The sequence below is a fragment of the Xiphias gladius genome, chromosome 1 (assembly GCF_016859285.1).
Source record: "Xiphias gladius isolate SHS-SW01 ecotype Sanya breed wild chromosome 1, ASM1685928v1, whole genome shotgun sequence".
In the NCBI taxonomy this organism is placed as follows: domain Eukaryota; kingdom Metazoa; phylum Chordata; class Actinopteri; order Istiophoriformes; family Xiphiidae; genus Xiphias; species Xiphias gladius.
In genome coordinates, this window is record NC_053400.1 from 336,001 (window position 1) to 362,109 (window position 26,109).

A 26,109-nucleotide genomic window follows, 5' to 3' on the forward strand; every position below is an offset into this window, starting at 1 on the left:
GACAAACAGTTTCATGGCCAGGTGTGGCCTGTTCCCTCCCTCCCTGTCCCCTCCCTCCCTGGTTATTTCCGTGGTGACGAAAACCTTCTTCACAACATCTAGCAAGAACACTCTCGAGGAGGTAGGCGTGTCATTGTCAAAGTCTACAATCAAGAGACACTTCATGAATGTAAATACAGAGGGTTTACCACAAGGTGAAAACCACTTATAACACTCAAGAACAGACCGGCCAGATTAGATTTAGCCAGAAAACATCGAAGAAAGCCTGCCCAGTTCGGCAGTCAAAAATGGTGGAGGCAGTGTTATGGCATGGGCATGTATGGCTGCCAGTGGAACTGGTGTTTATTGATGAAGTGACTGCTGATAAAAGTAGCAGGATGAATTCTGAAGTGTATAGGGCTATAAATGCTGCAAAATGGTGGAATGATGCTTCACAATACAAATGGATAATGACCCAAAACATATTGTGAAAGCAACCCAAGAGTTTCTCAAGGCAAAGAAATTGAATATTTTTCATCGGCCAAATCAGTCACCTGACCTCAACCCAACTATTTCCTCCTGTTTGTTTGTTAAACTACATGTCAAACTACAGTGACCAGCTGTCTTAGGAAATCATTGAGTCATTTTTTTTATAAATGAAACTTTATTTTGTCAGCTGTTTTTGTTACGTTGTCAGTAGGAGCCAGGTAGGTAAAGAAGCCGGGTGAACAGTGGGATGGGTTGAGTTACATCAGCTCCAACAACCTGCCTGAGAATGTAACCAAGAGTTCCAAGTCTACTGTACTTTTCTCATCCCCTCCCTCCTATCTTCCCTTTGTATTTCTCTCTCTACGTTTGTCAGATATCCAGGTACTGGAGGATATTCGCAGGGTAGTTGGGGATGATTCCTACTATCCCCAAAATGCAAGGGAGCTGTGCGGTCGCATCTTCACCACCTGCTACATGGCCAGCAAGAACTCCTCAGAGGACACATGCAACAGGGCCAAAGACCTGGCCAGTCAGATTGGCAGGTAGGCAGGATTCAACTCAAAGGGCTTTTTTTTTAGGAAGATTGTATGTTTCTATGTGCTTTGTAAATTTTGCTTTACCTGGCATGTGCTTGTAAAACCTCCACCATGTCTGCATCTTCTAACGATATACAAGAGAACATCTCTCTCTATGTTTCTCTGCAGAGCATGTGCAATTGTCAGTAGACGGTTTCGTGATAGCAGAACAAACAGGTAGGGGAGAGGTAGAGTGAGGGAAGATAGTCCATTAGTTAATCGATCGTGGATGGCATCATTTCCTCAGGTGGATAAAAAAAAGGAATAAAAAATGCTAAAATCAGTCACCAAATATACTTTTGGCCATTGATCTTTATTGGGCAGCCGGCCCAATAAAGTCTTAGTGGGAAACACTGAATAACAACACGATTATAATGCTACTGTGATAATAAAAAATTATATAAAGCACATATATAGAAACGGGTGACAAATTAAAGGAAAAACCAACATAAAGTTTCTTAGTGAGGTGGTCGGCCAACATGAGGCTCCAGAACAGCTTCATTGCTCCTTGGCATAGATTCTCCAAGTCTCTGGATCGCTACTGAAGGGATGGAACACCATTCTTCCAAAAGATATTCCCTCATTTGGTGTTTTGATGATGGTGGTTTAGAGCGCTGTCTAACACATCGGTCCATATTCTACCATATGTGTTTAACTGGGTCAAGATCTGGTGACTGTGAAGGCCATAACATATGATTCACATCATTTTCATACTCATCAAACCACTCAGTGACCCCTCCTGCCCTATGGATGGGGGCATTTTCATCCTGTTTCTCCACTCATTTTTCAGGTTTTCCTTTGTCACCCGTTTCTATATATGTGTTTTATATAATTTTCTTCTTATCGCATTCTAGCATTATAATTATGTTGATATCTGTAAATGTATGTATGTATAATAAATGTGAAGGAACAGAATACTACAGAATATAGTAGTATAGTATAAGAATGATGGAATTCATGAAGGATGAAGGAGACTCCGCTGACACTGTCTTGATGGCATATAAAGGTTTATTACAAAGAAGTACAGCGTCAAGTCAAGCATCTGCAGATCTGCTTGTGAGAGGGTGTGCAGCCGATGAACCACTCTGAAAATCAGCCTTGGTCACCGACTCTTAAATAGGGCAGTTGTTTTTCTAAAAACTGTCACTCAAATATGGTTTCAGTCACAAAGCATTACCTTCCTTTTCAAACGGCAAGGCCCCTTCTGAGGACCTTTGACCTAGGGCCTCTGAGCCATGCCTCTATTTTAACACATGGTTTCAGTTCTACATATATGACCATACACTTCAGTAGCACGTAAAACTATTTTACAGCAGAATAGGGTAATGGTTCTGTAGTTCTTTGGTACAATATTAATGATCTTGGCTGATATATTATCCAGTAACAGTTGGGCTGTAATGTCCAGAATAGTATGCTCTACAGTGCAGCTTCATCTCATCTGTCAAGCCAACAGGAGGCCTTGAAACAGAGAAGGGAGTTATAAATTTCTGTTTGCCTGGTTATTCTCCTTTTAGCTGCTTTCGATAAAAAAATGTTGTCATCCTTTTTAATGTATGTCTTGCTTCGCAGCACACACATAAATATTAATATAGACATGGCAGTGAAAGGCATTCTGGGCATCTTCTCAGCGGTTACTGGAAGGTGGCCTCAGTTTCGTGCTAATGGAGGAAGCCATAGAGAAAACCTGGCTCTGCAGAATGTACAGGTCAGGTCACTCATACTCTTTTTTTTGTCATCACAATGTTTTTAGTTCACAAACATCTTCTGACAGTGTGACCACAGTCCTCACACTGATGCTTCAGTAACACCACTGTGACCAGTTTGTAATTTTAGTTTTGTACTCACTTCCTCTGTGTGTGTGCATGCGTGTGTGCATGCGTGTGTGCATGCGTGTGTGCGTGTATGTGTGTGTTCCCAGGCTCGGGTCAGGATGGTCCTGGCCTACCTGTTTGCCCAGCTGACTCTGTGGGCCTGGGGTAAACCAGGTGGATTACTGGTGCTGGGCTCAGCCAACGTAGATGAGAGGTATTACTGGAGCTCTTACCTGACCACAGATATGTCTGTGATATTTCATATTTATTTTCCTTTACATTGTGCAATGTTGAGCTGTCTGAGATGAAAGTTTAAAGTCATGAGAGGAACGTGGTGAAATCCCTGGTTGCCAATCCAGAGTGCTGGTACTAGATCACTCTGTGAGACATGTCCACTGATGGTTGATTAGGACAGCCTGCATCAAAATTCTAGTAGAATCAGAAATTTAGGACCAAAATCCTCCAGTGTGACTGCTGCTACACTCCACATCTACAAACCAACCAATCAGAACAACATGGAATGATGCAGAATACACTGAGCAGTGCAACATTTTGTAACACCATTTCTAAAAAAAAAAAAGACGAAAAAAAAAAAGACGTTTTTATGGTACTTTAGTTGCATAGAAGTGTCAGCACTATGGCCAAAACTTGTTAGTTATTTTCTGCATGTCACAAACAAGAGAGTGCGTCTGCTTTCATGTAATGTTTTCTGTTTTTATCATAGCACTATGATTCAGCACTCATACATTGCACATTCTGACATGCCTTAAATTGATATCATATAGTCTGACACCGATTGAGACTCATCCTGCATAGTGTGACATGCAATAAACACAATTGTTGCCGTAGCACAGTCTTAAGGTCACGCGTTCAGATATACAACAGCACTGAATATTTTTTTCAATTCCTTATGTGGGTTGCCACAGGAAAAAAATGTTGGCTCGCCAACAGAAATATTGAATCTGGGTTCAACTTCTGCCAAAATACAATGCAGTGTTATCCGGCAAGGTGCTGCTTTGGCCAATCAAATACATGCAAGTGAACATCCCTGATAGATTGCTTTGTAACGTGAATAAGGTCATTCTCATTCAAATCAGTTCTATTTTATTTATATAGCGCCATATCATAACAGAAGTTATCTCGGGGCACTTTTCATATAGAACAGTTCTAGTCCGTACTCTGTATAGTTATATTTGCAGAGACCCAACATTCCCCCATGAGCAAGAACTTGGCGACAGTGGCATGGAAAAACTGAGGGGGAGAGAGAGAGGCTCTATGAGTTGATTTTGATAGTGTACTAAAATTAACTGAAATCAATGGGCACATGGAAGGAAACATATATAAAAATTATGGCACCAATTGCATGAAATGGGAAATGGCTGTTAGTAATGTAAGTTGTAAGCACAGGATTTACTGGGCTGATGATGCAAAACTTCTGGTACGGTCCTTTAATGTTTGGTATAAGGAGGTTATTCAGATGTCCAATGGCAAAATGGCAGTCACAAAACATTGTTAAAGCAGTGAAAACTCCTTAAAGATAAATTTTCTTCTTTTTCAGACAGACCACATTTTTGTGAGAATAGTTACAGTCGAGCTTCTCTCCCATTAAACTATTTTTTCTGCTCAGTCTGACAGGGTATTTCACCAAGTATGACTGCTCCAGTGCTGACATCAACCCAATAGGAGGCATCAGTAAGACAGACCTAAAGAGCTTCCTGCTTTACTGTGTTGAGCAGTTCCAGCTCACTGCTCTGAGAGGGTAAGACACTGTAGGCCAACGTATTTGTACTTAGAACTCAGACACCAAACGTGGGAGGATTAAATGGCTGAAGCAGAACTCAGTCCCAGTATATTACCCTTTTCAATAAACACAAAAAGTAAACCTTCAGAAGTCGACGAGAAAGTCGCTCCAGGATTTATGGGAAATATGGCAAAGTCACCAGCACCATGTGTTTAGGTTTCACACAGCAGTCACTGTTTCATTAAAACGTTGTCATATACTACTACCCATGAATGGAACATCTTGTATGCTTTTCAGTTTGTCAGTGGTTTTGGTTTCATCTGCAGAATCCTGGCCGCTCAACCCACAGCTGAACTGGAGCCACTCACAGACGGGCAGGTGTCACAGACAGATGAGGTAATACAGAACTGCAATAAAAAGGTCCAAACAGCAATCTTAGAGCTAGCCTGCTGAGCTACTATTACTCTTATGATTATTAGGATGAATAGGATTTTTTTTACATGAAAGTAACTTACTGCACATCAGTCCCGTTGGAAGGAAAAAACTTTGCACACATTTTTACTAGTTGCTGATTCACTTTGTAGATGGGAATATCGTTTGAATTCCAACACTGACACTTAAGCGCCATCTGGATGGGAGTAATATTAGGATAGGTCGAGGAGGATGATAAAATATTTGCCCGTCTCCTCTCTGATTACACACATTGCTCCAGATAGAATTTTTAGCCCTTGGTACAGTACAGGAGCTGCTGGATTACTGGAGTGCTGGCATCTGTCAGGTTTTCAGAACCCTGGTAAGAGCACTCCCAAGACTGAGACTTTTGAGGGGTATGGCTGTTTTTTTTGGTTTGCCTTACGCAAAACATACGCATTGCTGGCTAACTAGCTTATTACTTACAGTAGTGGCCCAGCATTATATCATTAGCTATCAACATTATTTAATGGTTTACATCAGAAAAACCCCCAGTCGGGACTGTTACACCGTGTTGAAGCTGAACCTTGATGCCACTGTATCAGGGTCTAGGCTAATGTTAGCGGCTCTGGCCCGCTCTTTATTTGATATGAACTTGTTAGCACAGCGTCACGTTTTCCAGCTTCAAAACTTGGGTTTGAAATAAATACAATGAAGCACTTACCTCTTTCTGCTTGTCGGTGTATTTTGATAGAGAAAGCATTCAGAATGAAATACCAGTCTGATATCACATTTTTTCTTATAATATTGTGCTACAGTACTGGGGCAAATCAGCTACTCTGCAATACAAGAACAATGCTGCTTCTTTATTTCCATGTCTTCTAAATGGATCCACATCTGGAAAGGATGTTGACCTTTTGCCTTGACAGGTTGCTTGATTCCTTGTTTTTAGTCTCACAGGCTTCTTGTTTTGAAATGAGTGAGCAAGAGCGACAGAATTTTCAAACAACTCCTGGAACTAACATGAATTAGCTAACAAGTCTGTCTGAAATTAAGGACCGATTTTTTTTTTTTTTTTTTTTTTTTTTTTTTTTTTTTTTTAAATGATCGTAGTAAGCTGCTTATAAACTGTATCTTCAAGCACCTGACTTTTTATTCTTATTTTGCACTAGATATTACATCCACAAATATATGTAATGTTTTATGGGGTGGGGGTTATGTGTTTTTATTTATTATGTTATGCTGGGATTGAGTGTTGTTCTGTTATGAGCACACTAGGCTAATTTCCTAACAACTAAGTTTTACATCAATAAAGTACTGAATCTTGAATCCTAAACTAGAATATATGGTGTAATAGAAAGCCCGGCAGGTGTAGCAACAGTAATGGGGGGGGTGGGCGTTGTGGCTGTTAGTACTACTTGAGTCAGTGAAAAATCAGGACAGCTTTAAAATCACTGACTAGCACATTTTATTAAATCCAACCCCCTTCCCCTTGAAAAATACATCCCATCCAAACGGGACTAAGTTAGAGGTTAGCAATGGTTCACACAAATGACTTTTTTTTTTTTTTAACCTGAAAGACTCAACTGGTCTGTGTGTGGTCTGCAGCCCAGTTACTCTTTACATGGGATCATTGCACAGCATTTGCTTTATTTTCTATCATCCTTTCCCTGTTTTCTTCAATCTTTCTCTAACCACCACTACTCCTGCAGGCAGACATGGGAATGACCTACTCGGAGTTATCAGTGATTGGGCGACTGAGGAAGATCTCCAAGTGTGGCCCCTTCAGTATGTTCTGTAAACTCATTCACATGTGGAAGGATGCCCTCTCAACCACGGAGGTCAGTCAGCTCCTCACAATGTGGGACATTTTTCTACTTGTCTTCTGCTTTGTAGGGTCTAATTCTCAATTAGGGGAATTTGGTATATAAATTCTGAAATTGAGTGGTGTCTATTTTTACAAAAGAATTCTGCCACACTAAAAAGAAGAGCAGCTGGATTTTCAATAAATCTGTAATAGCAGTATTGGCTTAAATGTTGATTTATTTTCCCTGGTTACAACACAAGTTCATGATTAAAGAATATATACTTATCCTGGAAGTAGAAGTACTGTGCATGGCATGAAAGTACAGAGTATTTGGTTTTTTTTTTTAATAGTGCGTTTAAGAGTGGCTACCAAGATTTTTATCTAAAAATTGTGATAAAAAATAAAATCTAAAAATGGTGAGTAATAACACTGTGTTGCTGTCTTTCTTCAGGTGGCCCAGAAAGTGAAGCACTTCTTCAGGATGTACTCAGTGAACCGCCACAAAATGACCACGGTGACGCCGTCCTACCATGCTGAGAGCTACAGTCCAGATGACAACCGCTTTGACCTCCGACCTTTCCTCTATAACACACGCTGGACCTTGCAGTTCAGGTGCATCGACGACCAGGTAGAAATCAATGCAGGAACTTTGTTTAACTTCATTCTCATGTTAGAATGGTGGCCTAGACAGAAAAACTAAGTAAAATCTGAAGGGAGAAAGGGGACAGTGATGTAGAGCCATAGGGATAAAATGTGAATAAGGTTGGTCAAACGACGTGATGTAGGCTAAACAAACATTTTTCATTTTCTTTGCCACAGGTGTCCCAGATGGCAGCAAACACCCCAAAGCAATAAGTGAAGTCCAGTGAAAACCCATCGGAACTGGGAAAGATCAGAAAGATCTGTTATTATTTGGTGATTTTCTACATCTCTCAGTAAAGCCAAATACTTCGTACTTTGCTTCGAAGTACAGGGCTAAGCCTTGATTTTAAAAAAACTAAAGCAAACAAACTAGGTGCCCTTGTCATACTTGTGACAGTTGACTACATGTTGACTACATGTGATCAGTCCCACAAAACAACCATTTTACGTCTATATATATCTCAGGGCATTTTTCATATAGAGCAGGTATAGACCATACTCTTTAAAAATGTGAACATATTGTTGAAGGATCCATGGGGGTAAAGGAAAATATCTCATTAAAAGTTGCTGGAACCAGCTCCTAGAGGAGTAGTTTTCTTTTATTTATGAAGCTTAGATCCCCCAAAATGTCCCAAAATCTGTATCACTGTCAGATGAAAATCTCTATTAAGCAAGGGAAGTGGACGGGTATTTAATATGGACTGTGTTATGGCCTCAAAGACTAATATTTTTATGATGCACTTGCTGCCCACATGGAACACCAAGCTGAACCTTGAATATTGTATATGGGAATGTCCAGCAGGGTATGTTTTTTGGGTTAAAGTGATAAATATCTCACACACGGGCTTGATGACTACTCACTTCAGAAAAGAAGTACAAATTCTAAGATGGTTCAGTGTCTGGACTTCTCACTCAGTCCCAGGTTGGGAGATGTAGCATTGCTGGAAAGAAAGTGACTTTAAAAACATTAAACTGATTCAAACGTGGTGTTTTTATGAAAAAGTATTCTGGTTCAAATATATATAAGGGAGAAGGGTCTTGTGAGAAACAGCACCAAATACCAGTGTAGAAAAACAAGACTAGGTCAACACCAAGCACATGGCTGGACTGCCCTTTATTGGTTTGCTTCTCTCCTACTGTCTGTGCTCACATATACAACAATGTTATACAGCAGAATTCCCAATAAAGCTGTTCTTGCTTACATGTTTTTTTGTTTCTATTGTCATACAACGGAACAAGTATGAAATAGTGACTAAAGCCCAACCCATTAAGACGACATGTTAACCAGCAGTCACTTCCAAGCCATTTCCAAGCTACTGCTCTGCTCTGCTGCTAAAATCATGATTTTATATCCGCGGCACCGTTTGACAAAATCAACATACATATAAGTTAAAGACAACAGCTGTGCTGTGATTTCAGCTATATTTACTTGTGAAATTATCACTCAGGGAGAAAGTTAGAAGCTCATTCATGTCTGTGTCAGCTGCCTTAAGATCAATTGAATGAGATGCATAGAGAGGTGTGCCTTTGGAGGGAAAAGACCAACCTCGCTCTCGCGGGGCAATACTGGTGACTCTCTTTTACAGAAAGTAGCTAAAGTTTGTCCAGAAAGTCACTAGATTTGTCATTAAGTGCTTTTGTGAAGAAAAATCACTAGAGGATCTGAGAAGTTGGTAAATCTAGCGACAAAGGCACCAAGTTGGCAACACTGCCTGTAAATGCCCCCGTGATGATGTAATAGAATATGTTTGCGCCAATTCATTTTGAAAGAGCAACAACCAATGGGGAAACTCCCAACACTCAGCTGGCCGACCAATGCTGTCACTTCATCACTCGATCAGTCGAAGACATTCACCTCTATAGGGCTGACCTTGCTGTGGCATCCAGCCAAAACAATATGTGATGGTTGAAGTAGTTGTTAGCCGACAGAGTGACGTGAACTTTGTGTCGTGATTAAAATGGTTAAACTTTCTTAATAAATGAAGCAATTGTCTTCCACTATCTACATACACTGTAGCTGTCTTTTTTGACCCACAGTATTCCAGTCTGTCAGGGGCTTTGTGGGACCTCTACAGCTCCGTGATGTAAATGCACTGGCATAAACTACGGTGGTTACTTATGCACACATTGATGTGAACTGGATGATGCTTCTATTATCACATGCTTGCATGCAAATTAAATACTTTCCATCGTGTCCAAAAGTTAGTTTAGGCAGGAATATTTGGCTCCTGACTGTGGATGTCCATTTCTGCCAGGTAAAGGGGAAAAAAAAAAAGTTAGGGATGTCAAAAATAAACACTCCTAAAAACTCCAAATGATGAGTTACGTCAAAGGAACCAGACAGTAAGTCAAAGTTATTTTTTGGTTTTTAGTCAAATGTTTGTATTAAAATTTTGATTTTTTTTTTTTTATGTCAGAACTATGAAGTACTGAGAGAGTGAAAATACAGCAAAGTCTAAATTAGTACCTTTTAATAGAGATGAAACACTTATTTGATTATTCTTTCAGCCTACTACTAAGAAAATTTAACAACTGATTCATTGTTTGTTATTAATTGAGCTAAAATACCAAACATGTCCTTCACTGTAAGACTTTTCACTGTAAAATTGCAGTAATTAACTGGCAGCAGTTTTGCCTGCAAAATATGGTAATTTTTACAGTTTCTTACTACATTTTAGAATGAAAGTATTACTAGAAATATATATTACCGTATTCTTGTACATTTATAACAATACTGGTCAGTTTTGTCAGTAAATAACTATATATACACTATGTAAACTGTATTTGAATCTACAATATGTATTTTGTATTTATTGATAATTAAACAGTTATTATACTACTAATACAAATATAATAAAATGAAAAGGGACAATATTTATTATGCAGTTCCTTGTCAAATAATTATTGAAATAAAAACATGCCACCAGTGCAAAACAAGCAAAACTAGACCCGAATAAGCCTTAACTCCCTGCCTGTTCTCCGTTTTATTCTTTCGTAAGATTGACAATTTTTAATTTATTTTTTTGTGAGAAAGGAACATCAAACTAACTGTTTTTAATTAACCTGCTGCAGAACAGCAGTATTCTAATTTGTATGATTGTATTATAATAAAGTCAACACGAGACAATTATTCATCTTTTTCTGAACAACATAAAACTTGAACAGTTTCAATAAGAACAGACACTAGTTTGAATCACTGGCTGAGTGAGTGAGTGAGTGAGTGAGTGAGTAAATAAGTGAATAGATTTTTGAATGAGTGGCTTGCTGAGATTGTGTCAGTGTGCGTGCGTGCGAGAGAGAGAGAGAGCGAGAGAGAGAGATCAGACGAAGTCTCACTTGAAGTCACTGAGCTTCTTGATGAGTGTTCAGACATGCAGATTCACTGATGTTGCTTTCTTTTCGACCGTCTTCCTGCTTTTCTTGCTCTCCACCTTCTCATGGCTTGCTTTTGTGCACCCCTCAGGAATAGGTTCTGAAAAACAATGTAGAATGAAACAAATATATATTCTTTCAGGTGACATCTATGAATGTGACATGTCAAGCAAGAGCCTGTTCAGTACAAAGTATTGGTGCAGATCAATGAACCATATGGTTGTCACATTTCACCAAGTAGGTATGTATCACTAGGTTACTGGACAATGGCGATGTATGAAGAACTTTCAGTCAAGTCAAACTGTGTGGTACGGTATAGGTACTGCTCCTTCCTGTGAATGAACTCCAGTGTTCAAGCTGCGTCATGTTGATGCTGAAGATTGTAATGGCATAGGAGGAGAAGAACACAGCAAGCCCAAGCACAGATGAAGCTCCTTCACACAGCTCTTTGATGCTCATCATCATTGCTGTTTTTTTTATTACAGATATAAACATAACAGTTAATAGAAATGGCAAAAATAATGGCATCAATCTCTTATGATTATGTTCATATGACAAAGTATGGCAAGTCAATTACTTTAAAATCGACAATATTAAAAAGCATGTGTTTGACCAATAGTCTTGCTTCAATAAGACAATATTTGTACTACAAGACTAGGGTATATATAACAGTCAAAACTAAATAAAACAATAATTAATAATGAGTTTTTGCCGTTTTTATTGTTGACAATTGTAAATAAGTTGGATACCATCTTTTGAAACTCATTTTTTTAGGTTGAAAATGCTGAAAAGAACAATAATCAACTACCTTAGTGTTTGGCTCCATTTGCTTTCTGCCTAGTATGGTAAAAATGAATCTGATTTGAAGTTCCAGTTCACTTTTCTAGTTCATTTTTTTTGCTTTGGGAGATAATAGAAATTAGATCTATTCTAGGCCAAATTTATTTTAAAATTTGCCTGTATGACAAGTACACTTAAATATTCCGTTAGCTTTTTCCTTAGGAGTTTGTTTGTTGTATAGAGCACAGTTACTTAAGGAGTCTAAAGTGTCCAGTGTTTCCATTTGTTGAATCTGTAGTCTTGGAAAGGCATTTCGGAAACAAAGAGAGCAGCTCTTTACTTTTTGTTGTTATTATTGTTATTTATTATTCACCATTTTATTCACAACCCTAACCTAATTTATTAGAAAATTCACATTAGTTAGATCTGTGCGTAGTTCGACACAAATAACAAACATTGAATTTTGGAGAATGGTTCTAGACAGGTCTTAAAAAAAAAAAGTCTTGTATGGCTCTTTTTGCCAATTGTGGAAAACAAAGCATTAGGTTAGACTCAGGACCTCACTACATTAGTATTGTTAAATCATCGTCCAGCAAAAGCAGCAGTGTTGTTTTAATGTTTAGACAAAATGCTGACATGCACTTATTTTAGCTAGAACCCTGCAAATACGAAGCTTTTCAATGGCTTTGTTATAACCCTGTTCTAAATGGCAGAATGAAAATGGTGACTTTGGTTACTTAGTGGAGGCTTCCTCATCAGTGCAGTTCTGGACATCTGTGATAAAGGGCTGGGCAGGTTGTTGTGTTGCTCTGCCTTTGTAGCGACAGACTGGCTGGCAGATGTGCTCCAAGGTTGAAAACAAAGAAAATGCAAGCTGTAAAAACAGCTCTCGCAAGAAAATCAAAGGACCTTGTTATGTTGGCTAATTATCTTAAATTTTAGACTCCACACCTTCTCCCAAATTCCCAAGATGCTCAGCTGTTTACAGTTTAACAGCAGTCTTTTTTTTCTCCCAGATTACTTTGCGTTTTACAGCAGGACACTTCAGATTTCACTGTAAATTTACATCAGACTCACAGTATTGCTTTAGCTCCTTTTCTGTGTTTTCTAAAGCTGCCATGTTTGGGTTTTGGGCTGCTTGTCAGATAAAATTGGCAAAGTGAAGATGGCACCTGGGATGTCTGGGAGCTTGTGGCAGGCTCTGCACGTGATTTTCTGTCAATTTATATTTTCTTATTTATACTTTCGATTGATTAATTGATCACCAGTAATCAATAATTGTTGCCTCACTTCCAAAGTGAAAACTATATTAGCCAAAATTTCTCTCAGTTTCAATGATGATATTTTCTAAGTCAACATTATGAGCTAGTCAAAGGTTTAACTTAATCATTGAGACAGAATTTAAAAAAAATAAAAACAAATTTGACCCGATCTCCTTTTGACACATTCTGACTTACAAGTCCAGTTCTGGGCCCCCTGAATTCACGCTGCTTACAGGCCCTTTAAGTGCAGCATAATAGAAGATGGTTGAACCTTTTTTTTTTTTTTTTTTTTGGTGGGGATATGTACAGTTGCAATCAGAAATATTCAGCCCCTTGACCTCAAAAGACATTATAGTGATGTGGATGAAAGATAATGACAATAAATGAAAAAAACCTCATTAAACAACATTTATTGATACATATGAGTTATTTTGACAACAAAAGTTGACTTAATTTTGAAATTCAAATGAAAAATGTAACTCTTTTACCACATGTGCAGTATTATTCGGCCCCCAGCTTCAGTACTTTGTGGCGCATCCTTTAGCTTTTATAACTTCTAACAAACGTTTTCGGTAAGTGCTGACAAGCTTCTTACACCTCTTGAGCGGATTCTTTGCCCATTCTTCACATGCAAAAGCCTCTAGCTCAGTGATGCTTGATGGCTTCCGTGCTGCAACTGCCTTCTTTAAATCCCACCAAAGATTTTCAATCGGATTTAAATCTGGTGACTGAGATGGCCACTCCAGGACATTCCAGGATCTTTTTCTCAACCAAGCTTTGGGTGACTTGTAGGTGTGCTTTGGATCATTGTCTTACTGGAAAGTCCAATGATCACCAAGGTTTAATTTGTCAACAGAAGGCATCATGTTCCTCTTTAAAATGGCTTGGTATTTCTGGGAATCCATGATGCCAGGTACATGATCACTATTGCCAGTTCCTGCCGCAGAAAAACATCCCCACATCATCAATGAACCACCTCCATGCTTGACCGTGGGGATGGTATTCTTCTGGTCATAAGCCTGGCCTTTCGCACACTGGTCCATATGTCCAAACAGGTCCAGTTTGGTTTCATCAGTCCGTAGAACTGTCTCCCAAAACTCTGTAGTCTTATCCAAATAGTCTAATCCAAATTCCTCCTGGCATATTCTAGTTGACTTTTGATGTTCCTTCTGTTCAAGAGTGGAGTGCGTCTTGGAGTCCGGCCATGAAGTCCTTGTTTATTCAGTGCATGTCTTATAGTTGTCACTGAAGCACTTGTACCAGCCTTCATCAGATCGTCCTGTAGGTGTCTTGCAGTCACACGGGGGTTTCTCTTAGTTGTTCTGACTAAGTTGCTAAGGGCCCTTGATGAAATGTTGGGTTTTCTTCCACGGCCAGTCAGTTTTGCAGCTGTTCCATAAGTTTTAAACTTCATTATAATGCTCCGAATGGTGTCTCTTGGAATATGAAATATTTTGGGAATCTTGTTATACCCAAAGCCCTTCAGGTGTGATGAAATAGAATCCTCTCTCAGCTTTTGTGGAAGCACTTTTGTCTTCCCCATGATTGCAACTCAATTGAATACCTTCATGGGTGGGGTTTATATATGCATCACAGCTGAAGCAAATGAAGGATCATTATAGAGTACCAAAAGGCTTAATTATGTTTCAACTCCACTTTAGGTTATAAAAACTGTCAGACAACTTTATCAATCAACAATATTATATAGGGGTTGAATAATTGCGACATGGCTATCTTAACAAAATATACTGTTACACACAAATACTACATCCTGCACTTTCTGTGTTGATTTTATGTATCACTCAACTCGTAAAGAAGTCATCCGAAGCACAATCTTGCTCTTTGAGAAAACTTTAATTGATAAATCCTTAAAATCTTTGGGTGGTTGAATATTTCTGATTGCAACTGTATGTTTTACAGAATTTCCTTTTCTTCACATTTTTCCTCACAGGAGTATGTTAAGTTTCTCTCCTGTCATGTCGCCTCACGTGGCTGCACTGGAACCCGCCGCAAGTACAGTTTGCTGTAGGTGGAGTGTGTTTTTAAAGTGAGTGTAAAGTGATACTTGAGGACTGGGGGGAGGAGCAGAGCAGATGAGCGACTTCCTAAAAACACATTCCGCCACCCTCTGCCTGAGGCCTGTCATGTTGTTGGAGACATTTTAACTTTGTGTCGACAGCCACTGTACAGACCAACTACACGCAGCTCCACTCCAGCTGGTTCATGCCGTCTGCGATCTGCTACTTGTACTTCCACAGCTGAGGAGCGGTACAGCAACTACAAGTTGTACATTTCCTGGATGGAAACGGACAGTCTGCTGACCGAGAGTGTGAAAGGAGGCCCCGGTGTTTATGGCTCCTGGTCGGGCCCAGAGCACGAAGGGGCCCCGGGCAGCAGACAGATGTCGCACTCTTTCGCAGGGGAGTCGTGTAGTGTCGAGGGGGACACAGGTGAGTGTGAGTGTGTGTGTGTGTGTAGGGGGGGGGGGCATTCAGGTCGATGGCGTCCGCAGCGATATGAGAGAAGTTAGTAAAGACAGGTGACTGAGACTCGTCTGTTTGTTAGTCGGTACAAAACCAGTGGAGAAAGAATATTCACATCCTACTAATAGTGATACTAAAATGTAAATATATTGAATTACAAGTAAAAGTCCTCCATTTAATACTTTACTCAAAGGAAAGTAAAGAAGTATTATCATCAAACGTGTCAATAAATAAATAAATAAATAAATCAACCTCTTATGAAGAAAATTAGCACAGCTGGTTAAACCCTCTGAGCCCTGAGCTCAGGGCCCCTAATAATACCATTACTCACTCTGCATTTTTTCTGGCTTCTTCCTTTCAACTACACACATTAAACTGATTTTTCTCAGAGTATGCACAATATGAGCATATTCTAAGTTTAATCAATAACTTTGTAATAAATCTAGTTTTTGATTTTAGGACACTTGTAGATGATGTGGCCCCAAGATGAAGTAATAATTAGGCCCTTATGACTTTGATTTCAGTTGATGGTGTAATTTAGTGGTGCAGGGTCAAAATCAAATTACTGAAAAACATACAAACACTGAATCATGGGCTTTTGGGGCCCCTGGGGGTCTGTGGCTCTGGGTCAGTTTTCTGTTTTGTCTGGTTGGTAATCCACCCTTGCCTGTAAGTGTTATATTATATTGGAATGTTATTACTGAGGCATTAATGTGCAAGTCTCATTTTATATGTCTAGCTGCCAAGATAGCACTAATTGTACCTACTTTATTAACTGTTGGGTAGTTAATTTATAACAGTGCATCATATTTTGTAAGATGATCATACATTGTAAAAATCTGAATCTGTAAAGCTACTTATAACCATAGCTGTCAGATGGTTACCAAACAGCACAATGAGGACTTTTCTCCATGTAAATAGGCTGAATGACTGATCATAAGATTGAAGACGCCTGTGATATTAATTGAAGACAATAGTTTGCTGGTAATGTGACTGCAACCAACTTATTTATCACCACTTCTAAAAAGTAACAAATTATTTTGTCTAAGCCATTTTAGAAGATGACAAGCAAGCAAGAATTCAGCTCTTTACAGCTTCTTTATTTTATTCTGTGACAAACCAAAGGCATAAAGGTATTCACGACAAAAGAGTTTTTAATTTCAACATTTTTCAGGTAAATGGAGCACTGTTTTAATGAGGTGTAAAGGTGCCAACACTTTTTCGCCACTTTTTGGCCACATCTGTATGTTTGTAAAACTTATAACTTACTGTAGCCTGAAACTGTCTCCAACTGTGATGTAACCCAGTGAAAATGTGCTGTGTGAAAGATGATAGGAGTGGAAAGGACATATTGTATATGAAACTGTAGGTCATTGACAAAATGTAATTGATTTCAGTAACATATTGTTACCAGCATACCAGCATTTTACACTTGACAATAATAATTAGACAAGCACTCCCTACTTTTATAGTCATGTTTGTACATGGTAACTGCATGGATGAATTTATGAATATTCAGCAATCACTTTACATATAGCATATGGGCAAATGTTTGTGTAAAACTGATGAAAGGTTGTCCAGTGGCATGAGAGGAACTGAGAACACTCCTCTTTCTTCAGATCATAACTGTGCGACTTTTTTAAGCAGTGATACTGCTCCCTCTGACAAGTGTTTTCAGTTGATTTGCCACACTCATTGTAGATTAGTGATTTGCCAGTTTCCTTTGAAATATCTGGGACTCAACTTTTTGGGGGTCATCTAGGCAAATTTGGAAGTTATTCCAGGCACTTAACTTATTCAACATCTTGCTAGCGTACTTGTAAGCCTGTCACGTGTCACTGTGCCAGTTTCAGTGCTGTTAATGTTAGATGAGAGCTTGAATTGAATTGTGACTGATGCACAAAACTATCACTAAGATTAAATGTCCTTGTCTGAGAATAACCAATAATAACTAGACTGGCACTCAGTACAGCACATACCTCTGCCAAATGCCTCATCTCGCACTGTTAAGGAAAATGATAAAAAAAATTCCTGGATCTGCCCCCTTAACCTTATCCGCACCATAATTTAATGGGTTCTTTCCCGATGCATGCCCCATCCCTATACCACGTTTGGTGGAAAGCAGATACAATAATAATAAAATAAAAACACAGCATTAGAATAATGATTTAGATGTCGATTACAATGGCAATGGTAGAACCTTTGCAGCTTCGAGGCATTCGGGTCAGCCTAAAATTGTTTTAGGGATAATTAATGTCAATGAGGTTAGTAGAGGATTTTTCTGACAGTGACTCTTTGGTTTGATTTTTTTAAAAGTGTTTCATTGCTGACAAGTGTGAGAATTGCAGCTCTCACTTGTTTGTCCACTGTGGTTTGTGTTGGGTGATTGTTTCAGCACTGTTGCAGCCGTTTTAATTGTTGCCCTGTCAGTGGAACCCACCACCACCATGACACATCCTGCTTTGTCACATCAAACCATCAGCACTGAATATGTGTGAGAGAATGTGTGAGTGTGTGGCCAGAACTGAGTCATCATGTAACTGCTTAATGGAAACTTACAGTCACTGAACATAATCACCTGACAGCTGTTGAACAAGCTTGTGCTGTGTCATAGACAGTAGGCTGAGTCTCTAAAAGATTCTAATTTATTTTGTTCTAATCTTTTCAATGTAGCTTTTTTTTTAATCTTACTGTATTCTGATCTAATTTACATTCAACCAGTGTCAAAATTATCTGTGGGCACTTTCAGCTTTGTCCAAATCTTGGCTATAGCTTGATATAAGCTTGATATGTATCTTTTATTAAATATTAGAAAATAGTGAAAAATGCCAATCACGGTTTTGTTAGAGTCCAAGGTGACGTTTTTAAAATGCCAGTTCTATCTAAATATCTGTCCTAAACTGAAAGATATCCTTTTTAATAACATACACGGATGAGTCAAAACATTATGACCTCCGCTGCCTAACATGCCGTTGGTCTTTCGTGCGCTGCCAGAACAGCTACCATCTGCTGGAATGGATTCTACAAGACCTCTGAAGGTGTCCTGTGGTATCCTGGGCCAAGATGTTAGCAGCAGGCCCTTTAAGTCCTTTAAATTGTGAGGTGGAGCCGCCACGGATCAGACTTGTTCCAGCATATCCTCCAAAGCCCTGTCAATGCTCCATGGTTGGTCCCTCCTCGGCCCACTGTCGGTAGTTACTCATCACTGCTGACCAAGAGCAACACATGAGCCTTACTGTTTTGGAGATGCTCCAACCGCCTGGCTATAATGATCTGGCCATTGTAAAAGTCACTCAGGTCTTTACACCTGCACATTTCTCCCGAATCCAACACAGTGACTACAAGAACCGACTGTTCACTTACCATCTAATATACCTCAGACCTTGACATGAACTGTTGTTACATTATTGTCTTAATATCATAATATCATGTCATGTCTTAATATCATGTCATAATTCTTTGGCTTATCTGTGTATTTGGCAATGAAAAGCATCAAATCATCATGTATGACAAGGGGGAATAGTCAATTTTAGGTATATTTGAATGAAAAATGTCTCACACGATTAATATTTTATTGAAATGGATTAACCAAGTGATTCATTGATGTGTCATTGCAGCTTCACAAAATATTGCACTCAACGTTTCAAATTGTGATAACTCAATTTTTAACTTATATTTTAATTTGAGATTAGCATTTTATACAATGCAGTACAATTTCAACATAATTTTAAATTATAACGCGTCAGTTTTTCTTAATCCAGTTTCCAGCTGCCTTCACATTTTACTGGTATAAATACATACTAAGAAACGACCAGCGCACTTAGCGCTCCAACAGTGGTTATTTCCTGACCTTGAAATTTGTGTCTGTGTGGTATTTTGGTGCCCCGCACATGGTGTTCAGCAGGTTTTTGGTATTTTGCTGGACAAAGTCTTACACTTTGCGCTGAGAATAGACGTCTTAGAACCACGTCTGTTTCTGCTGCAATGTCACTCTGCTGACACTTTTGTGATTTTGTTAACAAGAGCAGACTAAATACGCAGACTAAATACATGTCACTGTGATTGGCACAGCTGTTTCAGACCAATGAGACTTGTGATGTGATTGGCTAAGAGTGAATTTATTAATCACCACACCCTCTGATCTGTATTCCACCTCAGTCAGCCCTTTTGCACTGCTGCTGCACTTATATGAACCAAAATAGCAGGCGTGTTTGGAGACACCCACACAGTCTGTGAGATCAACACCTACAGCTTTGCGCTTGTTGTTGCTTTTGCGTGGTTAAAATATGGCCCCATATGTAGTATGAGGAAGGATCCACTAATGGAGATTAAGGCTCGTGAACCACATCCGTACCACATCCCTCAGCTGTACCCAGTTCCTGTTATTCCAAGTTTTACCTCAAGAAAAAACAAACATTCATTTCAGCTCCAAATCCAACCAGTTCTACAGACAACAACATCTCAGACAGTTTCTGTTGTCTGTTTTATTCAGAGAACATGTTCTGTATCTTCTGTTATACAGGATCCACGTCAAGACATTCACTGAGTGACGGTACATGTGGGGATTCAGGACAGTGAAGATCACAGTGCTCAGAGCACCTGTGGGATATTTAAAGACACAGGTATAATTCAGATGGTCCTGTTACTCTCTCTTGTCTCACTGTCCACAGGTCATGAGGACCTCTACGTCCAACAAGCTGTTGTATTCATTGAGGATGCCATACAGGTAAGTACAATGAATTGCCTTACTTATTTCTCTTTTGGTACATAATACAAAAAAAGGTAAATTAACATACAAAAGCTTTAACAAAATATAGTATAGTGTTTTGACTAGGACTGGACTGAGGCGGTCACTTTTTATGTTCTTCATAATTTTCCTATTGTCTTGTTGAACTTTGATCACAACCCTCACTTTTTAGATTTATATAAAATTTATGCTTCAGTCCACATTTTTCCAGCTAAGGAACAATGCAAAAGTCAGACCCACTCCTCAGCCTAAAGATCTGCAAAACATCATTATACTACTTTAATGTCTGCCTTTCAGTCCACAGTCTACAGTGAGTTTTTTTTTTGTTTTCCCAAAATTTGAACATACAGGTATAGTACGTCACACCAGATTCGATTACACTAGCTCTAGTTTCTCTCTACTGGGTCCCTCTCACTATAACTGATTTCAAAATTTTGTTTTGGACATACAAAGCATCACATGGGCAGGAACCTCTGCACATGAAAGAGTAGAGGAGCGGGGACTTCTGGCTGTAACAAGGTCAAGGCTGAAAACTAAAGGTGCTCTTGCTTTGACTATTGTTGCTCCTAGACTCTGGGACAGGGATGCATTGATCCAATACTGTTTCCCTTTCTCTTTTGTTTCTCCTGTAAAACAGGATTGTTTTGAAGAGTCCTATAGTAATTAAGTTTATTTGCTTGCTTACAGTACCGGTCCATCAACCACCGGGTGGATTCCAGCTCACTCCACCTGTATCGATGGTACTACTCCAAGATATGCCAGTGGTTAGTTCACACCTTCTAACATCTGCTCAGGCTAGGTCAAGTATGAAAAAAAATGTACCTGAGTTTATGTTTGAATTAATTCAATTCAATTCAAGTCCATTTTATTTATATTACTCCATATCATAACAGAAGTTATCTCAGGGCACTTTTCATATAGAGCAGGTCTAGACCGTACTCTTTATAGTTATATTTACAGAGACCCAACATTCCCACATGAGAAAGCATTTGGTGACAGTGGCAAGGAAAAACTCCCTTTAAAAGGTAGAAACCTTGAACAACCTTGAACTCGGTTCATGGAGGGCAGCCGTCTGCCTCGACCGGCTGGGTTGAGAGAGAAAGAGAGAGGTAGAGAGAGAGAGAAGAAGAAGTTTCTAGTTCCACATACAGTATCTGCAGGGACAGAAAGTGTAGAGTTCCTTTTTTCACAGAGGACACTTTGACACTTCATAGTAAGAATATCACAGGTGTAAATAAAAAAAAGAACCTTCCATTTGGCTGCTTCAGTGTAAGGGTCTTGTCATGCTTACTAGGACAAGATAATATAACACAGCCATTATTTATATTTTAAGTAATACGTGTGCTTTTCCTGTTATGAAGAGTTAACATTTTTGCTTTGAGAAAAGCCTCATTTAGAGATAACTTGACTAGCTGCTTAGATTTCTAGTCATTCATTTCTACAAGCTGCTTCCTGCAAACTGTGGCTCATTTATTTATTTAAAAAAAGAAGAGATACATAGAGAAGTCATTTTTTCCACCTGTAAGGACACGTAAATTAAAGGAGTGTTGCTGAAAGTGGAATTAGACAGTGGAAGAAAAGTATCAATGTCCTCCATGGAGAGGTGCATCGCTCCCCCGCAGAGGGTTTTGCAACAACATGACTGCATATGCAATATTGCACAAGATATGCAAAATGCAGCACTATTATAGGTATTATAAAACCATGTGAAAGCTGGCAAGTCTTAAATTGTATCTGCATTTATTTTTAAATGCATCCAAGCCATCAGTATGAGGATTAACCTATTGATAATCCAGGTATACACCGATCAGCTACAACATTAAAACAGGTAAGACTTTTTTTAATGTTGTGGCTGTTCAGAATATTATATGCATATATATAATTAAATTTAAAAAGTGGTACTATTTTCTGTATTTCTGTTTTTCCACTGTTCAGTTTCACAAACTGTAACTTTCATGAAACTACAGCATGTCATCATAATTTCTACCTTGCAGCTGAGAGTGTCATGAAACAGTAACATCACACTGTCTCCAAGGAGGAATCTATCTCCTACTGAAACACAGGGCATAACCATTCATGAATAACTCACTGTTTTTAGTCCCAAGTTAACTTTAAGTGCGATTCCAAGGAGGGATTCTGCATTCAAATGCTGCATACCAATTCACCTCTAAACAGTAATTTTACTGGTTACCAACACCGTTCTTGGTTGATTGGTTCAGTCATTTTACAGAAAACAATAACTGGATCAGATTATGATCATTAGTGTCGGCTAAATATGCACCATATGAAACATGGCATTTTAAAATTTGATTTCCTCAAAGATCCAGTTATTTGCCTGCTATGAAGCTTGGCTTAAAGGAGCTATTTGTAAGATTTTGCTATTGCTACATAACCAAGATTAGCATTAAGAGCTGTTTACTTACCATTCTAGAAGAAATGTTGCGAGTTCAGCATCAAACTTCATTGCTGTACTCGCCAAGAGCTGTGGCCAGTGGTGGAAAGCAACGCCAATGTTGAGTCTTTTTTTTGCTTCTATCTCTATCACTTCTTTTTTTCTACTGGAGTTAGCATGCTAACTGGCTAGCCCCGGCCCGCCATGTCACTTTCTGATAGCGAGTCACTGTAACGTCCAGGCTGGCCTGAAGAAGTAGCTCTGCTCAGAGGGTTTATTCTAACCTCTTGTCTTGTAAATGCAAAAATGACTGAAGCTCTTGGCAAGCAACCATAGCCACCACTTGCTCCCACAAGTAGCACCTTAAAGGAAGTGACATATGGCCGGGTTTACTTTTATTTTTGTGATTGACTTAACTGATTGATTGATACACATGGTGTTGTCAGGGTGTAAAACACTCAGGAGAAACAGATCAACAGAGCTCACCTTCCATCCACACAGGTACCCTGAACAACTAGTAGGAGATGCCGGTGCAGGGACAAGAATGTGATCCTTCACTGGTCTCCCACCCCCCCATAACTACCAAAAGTCCTTTTTCACAAGGACTATTTGACATACCCTAGCAGGAAAAGCACAGGTGTAGTCAATATTAATAATTGTAGCATTACATTTAGGTTTAAAAGTGTCAGGTCCCTCGTTTTGGGCATGCTGGAGTACTTAGCCAAGCCAGAAGGACCCAGGATTAGTTTTACTTTTAAAGCCATTCAAACGAGGATCATTAAAAGGCTGGGCAGGACTGGATCTGTACAGAAATTTGCCTATGTTTGAAAAGGGATGATTCACCATTTTGAGAAATAGGCTTGTTTTCTTGCTGAGAGTTAGACGAGACAGTCAATATGCCTCTCTATTTATCCAATAAAAATTAAGCTTGAGTCAAATGGTGGATTGCTGCTCCAGCTGGCCTCTCAACTCTCTTGGGAGAGAATGGCTCATTGTTGAGGACCTCGAAGTGGGCATAGAATTCGTTAACTCATTTAGTGTGATGTACCTGTAAGTGATCTCACTCCTGCTTCTGCCTTTGTAGCCTGTGATACTTTCTAATCCCCGCCACATGTGTTGGGTGTCAGTGGTGGTGTAGTGACCCACTACTTTCAGTCTTTATTGTTCAAGGGAAATCAAAAGACAATACAGACTGAAACTAGAGGGTCACTAGACCACCGCTGACACTCCGGACCCTCTCCAGTTCACGTATAGACCAAATAGGTCTACAGAAGATGCTGTCAGCACAGCAATACACACTGCCCTCACACACATAGAGAGAAGGGACAGCTATGTTCGACTGCTGTTCATTGACTACAGTTCAGCATTCAACACAGTAATACCATCCAAAATGAGTTCCTTGTCAGCCACAGGGGAGAGAGTGGCTCAGTGCTGAGGACAGGGGAAGGAGTAATCCTGTCTCTGTCCAAAGGTAAAAAAGAAATTTGACTAGAAAATACCCATGAATCTCATTGATTAACTTATTTATTTCATATACTAACCAAAATGTAGTTTGGAGCTATTTGCTTGATCTAAACTGATCCAGTGATCCACCGAACTTCGAGTATGAACCAGTGAACTTTGCAGGCGCTGGTAGGTGGTTTTCATTACCTTTGTACAGAACCAGGCTAGCTGCCCTGTTTCCAGTTTTTATGCTAAGCTTAGCTAATTGGATGCTGGCTCTAACGTCATATTTAGTGCTCAGACATGAGAATTACACCAATCAGTCACAACATTAAAACCATTTACTGGTTTTCAATGTGGACTTGAGGATGGTAAGTTACGATAAAGTATGCAGAGTAAATTTTTCAAGACTTTTTTGAGCTAGACCTAACTTTAGACAGCACCATCCGGTAAACCTCATCAACACACTGAGTAAAATGAACAGATACATGATGATCTTTAGAATTTTCTTTTGTCTAAACCATAATTCTACCGTCTCTGTACACATTTGTCCATCCAGTCACCCATCTTATTCTGTCTCAGGTGCTTGGGCCTGACCATTGCGGTGGTGTTGTTGCTAGCATTTGTGGAACGTCCGTCCTCCCTATCGGTCTCCTCAGACCCCCGACATCGCTCTCCGCCCTGGGAGCCTCCCTGCGGCTTCACTGAGAGCATCGAGATGGTCTGCCTCATCATCTTCTCTCTTGATCTTGCTGTCAAGGTAAACATTGACAGTGGAAAACATTGCCATGGACACTGGCTGCTGTCTGGTTAAAAAAGGGTTTCCATATGGAGCTTGCCACATTATGTTTTCACATAATCTTGTGGCTTTTATAGTTATCTCCTGCGTATTTGTCCGTTTTAACCATTGCTTCACTCCATGTGCTTTGTCCTCAGAGCTACTTGATTGGCTGGGAGGAATTCAGGAAGAGCAAATGGCTAATTGGCTACACTGTAGTCATTTCAGTCTCCATCATTGACTGGGTGTTGTCAGTCAGCATGGTGTGTGATGAGGTGAGGCGGTCTTCTCTCATGTTTCTTGAAGCAATTAGGGCTCAATCGTTACTTAATCAAACAGCAGTATTCACAGAACTCCACTGTGTACTCTGTTAACAAGACTAAGAGTAGCCCTGCTACCAGCTCTGTGAAGTTGGACTTGAGCGCAGCTATGCTTTGAGCTAAATGCTACTACATTTTAGTTTAGCATGTTGGCATGCTAACATTTACTAATTTAGCACAAAACATGAACTACAGCTGAATGTAATTAGTTTTACTATTATTGTTAGTTTTGTTGTTTGGTCATAAACCGAAGTATTGGACAAATAAAAATTTTTCACATGATGATGGCGCTAGATGAAAAGTCAGAGGATCACAGAAGTTATGACAGTTATTACAAAGTTATCACAGTTACAACCTAATAAATGAATGTGTGTAACAAATTTCATGGCAATCCACCGATAGCTGCTTTCACTCATAACAATGTCAGCACTACTCCATTTCGAAGTCTGCATCTAGCCGCATCCAATCCAAATAACAGCCCATACAAGTATCCCAGTATGCATTTCACATCAGTCAGCAGCGATGGTGGAGAATTTGAGCCAGGCTCACAACTGTTACATATATTTTTCACACTGCAGGTGTTGCTGTGTCACCAAATTAAGTTTTAGTATTTATAAAAATAAATCATAATTGAAGGTTTGTCTGGGTAAATTCAAGATTCATGTTTCATGATTCATGTTGCCTCTGTGTATTTTTGGCATTCATTATATATATAATGAATGAACGGTCATTTCAGCAAGAACGGTGAGGGTCCAAGGTCACGGCTCAAACTTGGCATAATCTGTAATAAGAAAGGCCTACGAATCATGTATGAGTCACATGGCACTCTGGGTTTCAAAAATTGGTCTTTGCTTTTCATTATTAATCAGAAACTGAGAGTACGACGACTCCTTCGGCCATTCTTCCTCCTGCAAAACTCCTCCCTGATGAAAAAGACACTGAAGTGCATCAAGAGGACTCTGCCAGAGATTGCCAGGTATCTGTCTTCTTTACACTGACAGGCCTTTCTAAGATCTACTGATTTAAAAGGATCTTTACAGCCTATTTTATAGTCAGCTTATGCTACATAATTCGAGC

The 26,109-nt window shown here is 39.4% G+C and overlaps 2 protein-coding genes across 3 annotated transcripts in view; both read left to right on the plus strand.

Moving 5' to 3' along the window:
• Positions 1–8,622, plus strand: part of nadsyn1 (NAD synthetase 1) — a 28,490-nt gene extending 19,868 nt beyond the window's left edge. Inside the window, exons 11-18 of the mRNA XM_040126229.1 lie at positions 691–1,010; positions 2,613–2,748; positions 2,962–3,068; positions 4,482–4,613; positions 4,922–4,991; positions 6,719–6,847; positions 7,265–7,441; positions 7,633–8,622. Coding sequence (XP_039982163.1) covers positions 691–1,010; positions 2,613–2,748; positions 2,962–3,068; positions 4,482–4,613; positions 4,922–4,991; positions 6,719–6,847; positions 7,265–7,441; positions 7,633–7,668 — 1,107 coding nt within the window. The 3' untranslated portion in view covers positions 7,669–8,622. The remainder of the gene's footprint in view (positions 1–690; positions 1,011–2,612; positions 2,749–2,961; positions 3,069–4,481; positions 4,614–4,921; positions 4,992–6,718; positions 6,848–7,264; positions 7,442–7,632) is intronic.
• A 6,335-nt stretch (positions 8,623–14,957) lies between these two features.
• The window catches only part of tpcn2 (two pore segment channel 2), a 32,276-nt gene continuing 21,124 nt past the window's right edge, over positions 14,958–26,109 (plus strand). For both annotated transcript variants that reach the window (XM_040127274.1, XM_040127284.1), the window contains exons 1-6: positions 14,958–15,319; positions 20,023–20,078; positions 20,787–20,863; positions 24,517–24,694; positions 24,871–24,987; positions 25,902–26,008. In XM_040127274.1, the coding sequence (XP_039983208.1) occupies positions 15,169–15,319; positions 20,023–20,078; positions 20,787–20,863; positions 24,517–24,694; positions 24,871–24,987; positions 25,902–26,008 (686 nt within the window). In that variant the 5' untranslated portion in view covers positions 14,958–15,168. The remainder of the gene's footprint in view (positions 15,320–20,022; positions 20,079–20,786; positions 20,864–24,516; positions 24,695–24,870; positions 24,988–25,901; positions 26,009–26,109) is intronic.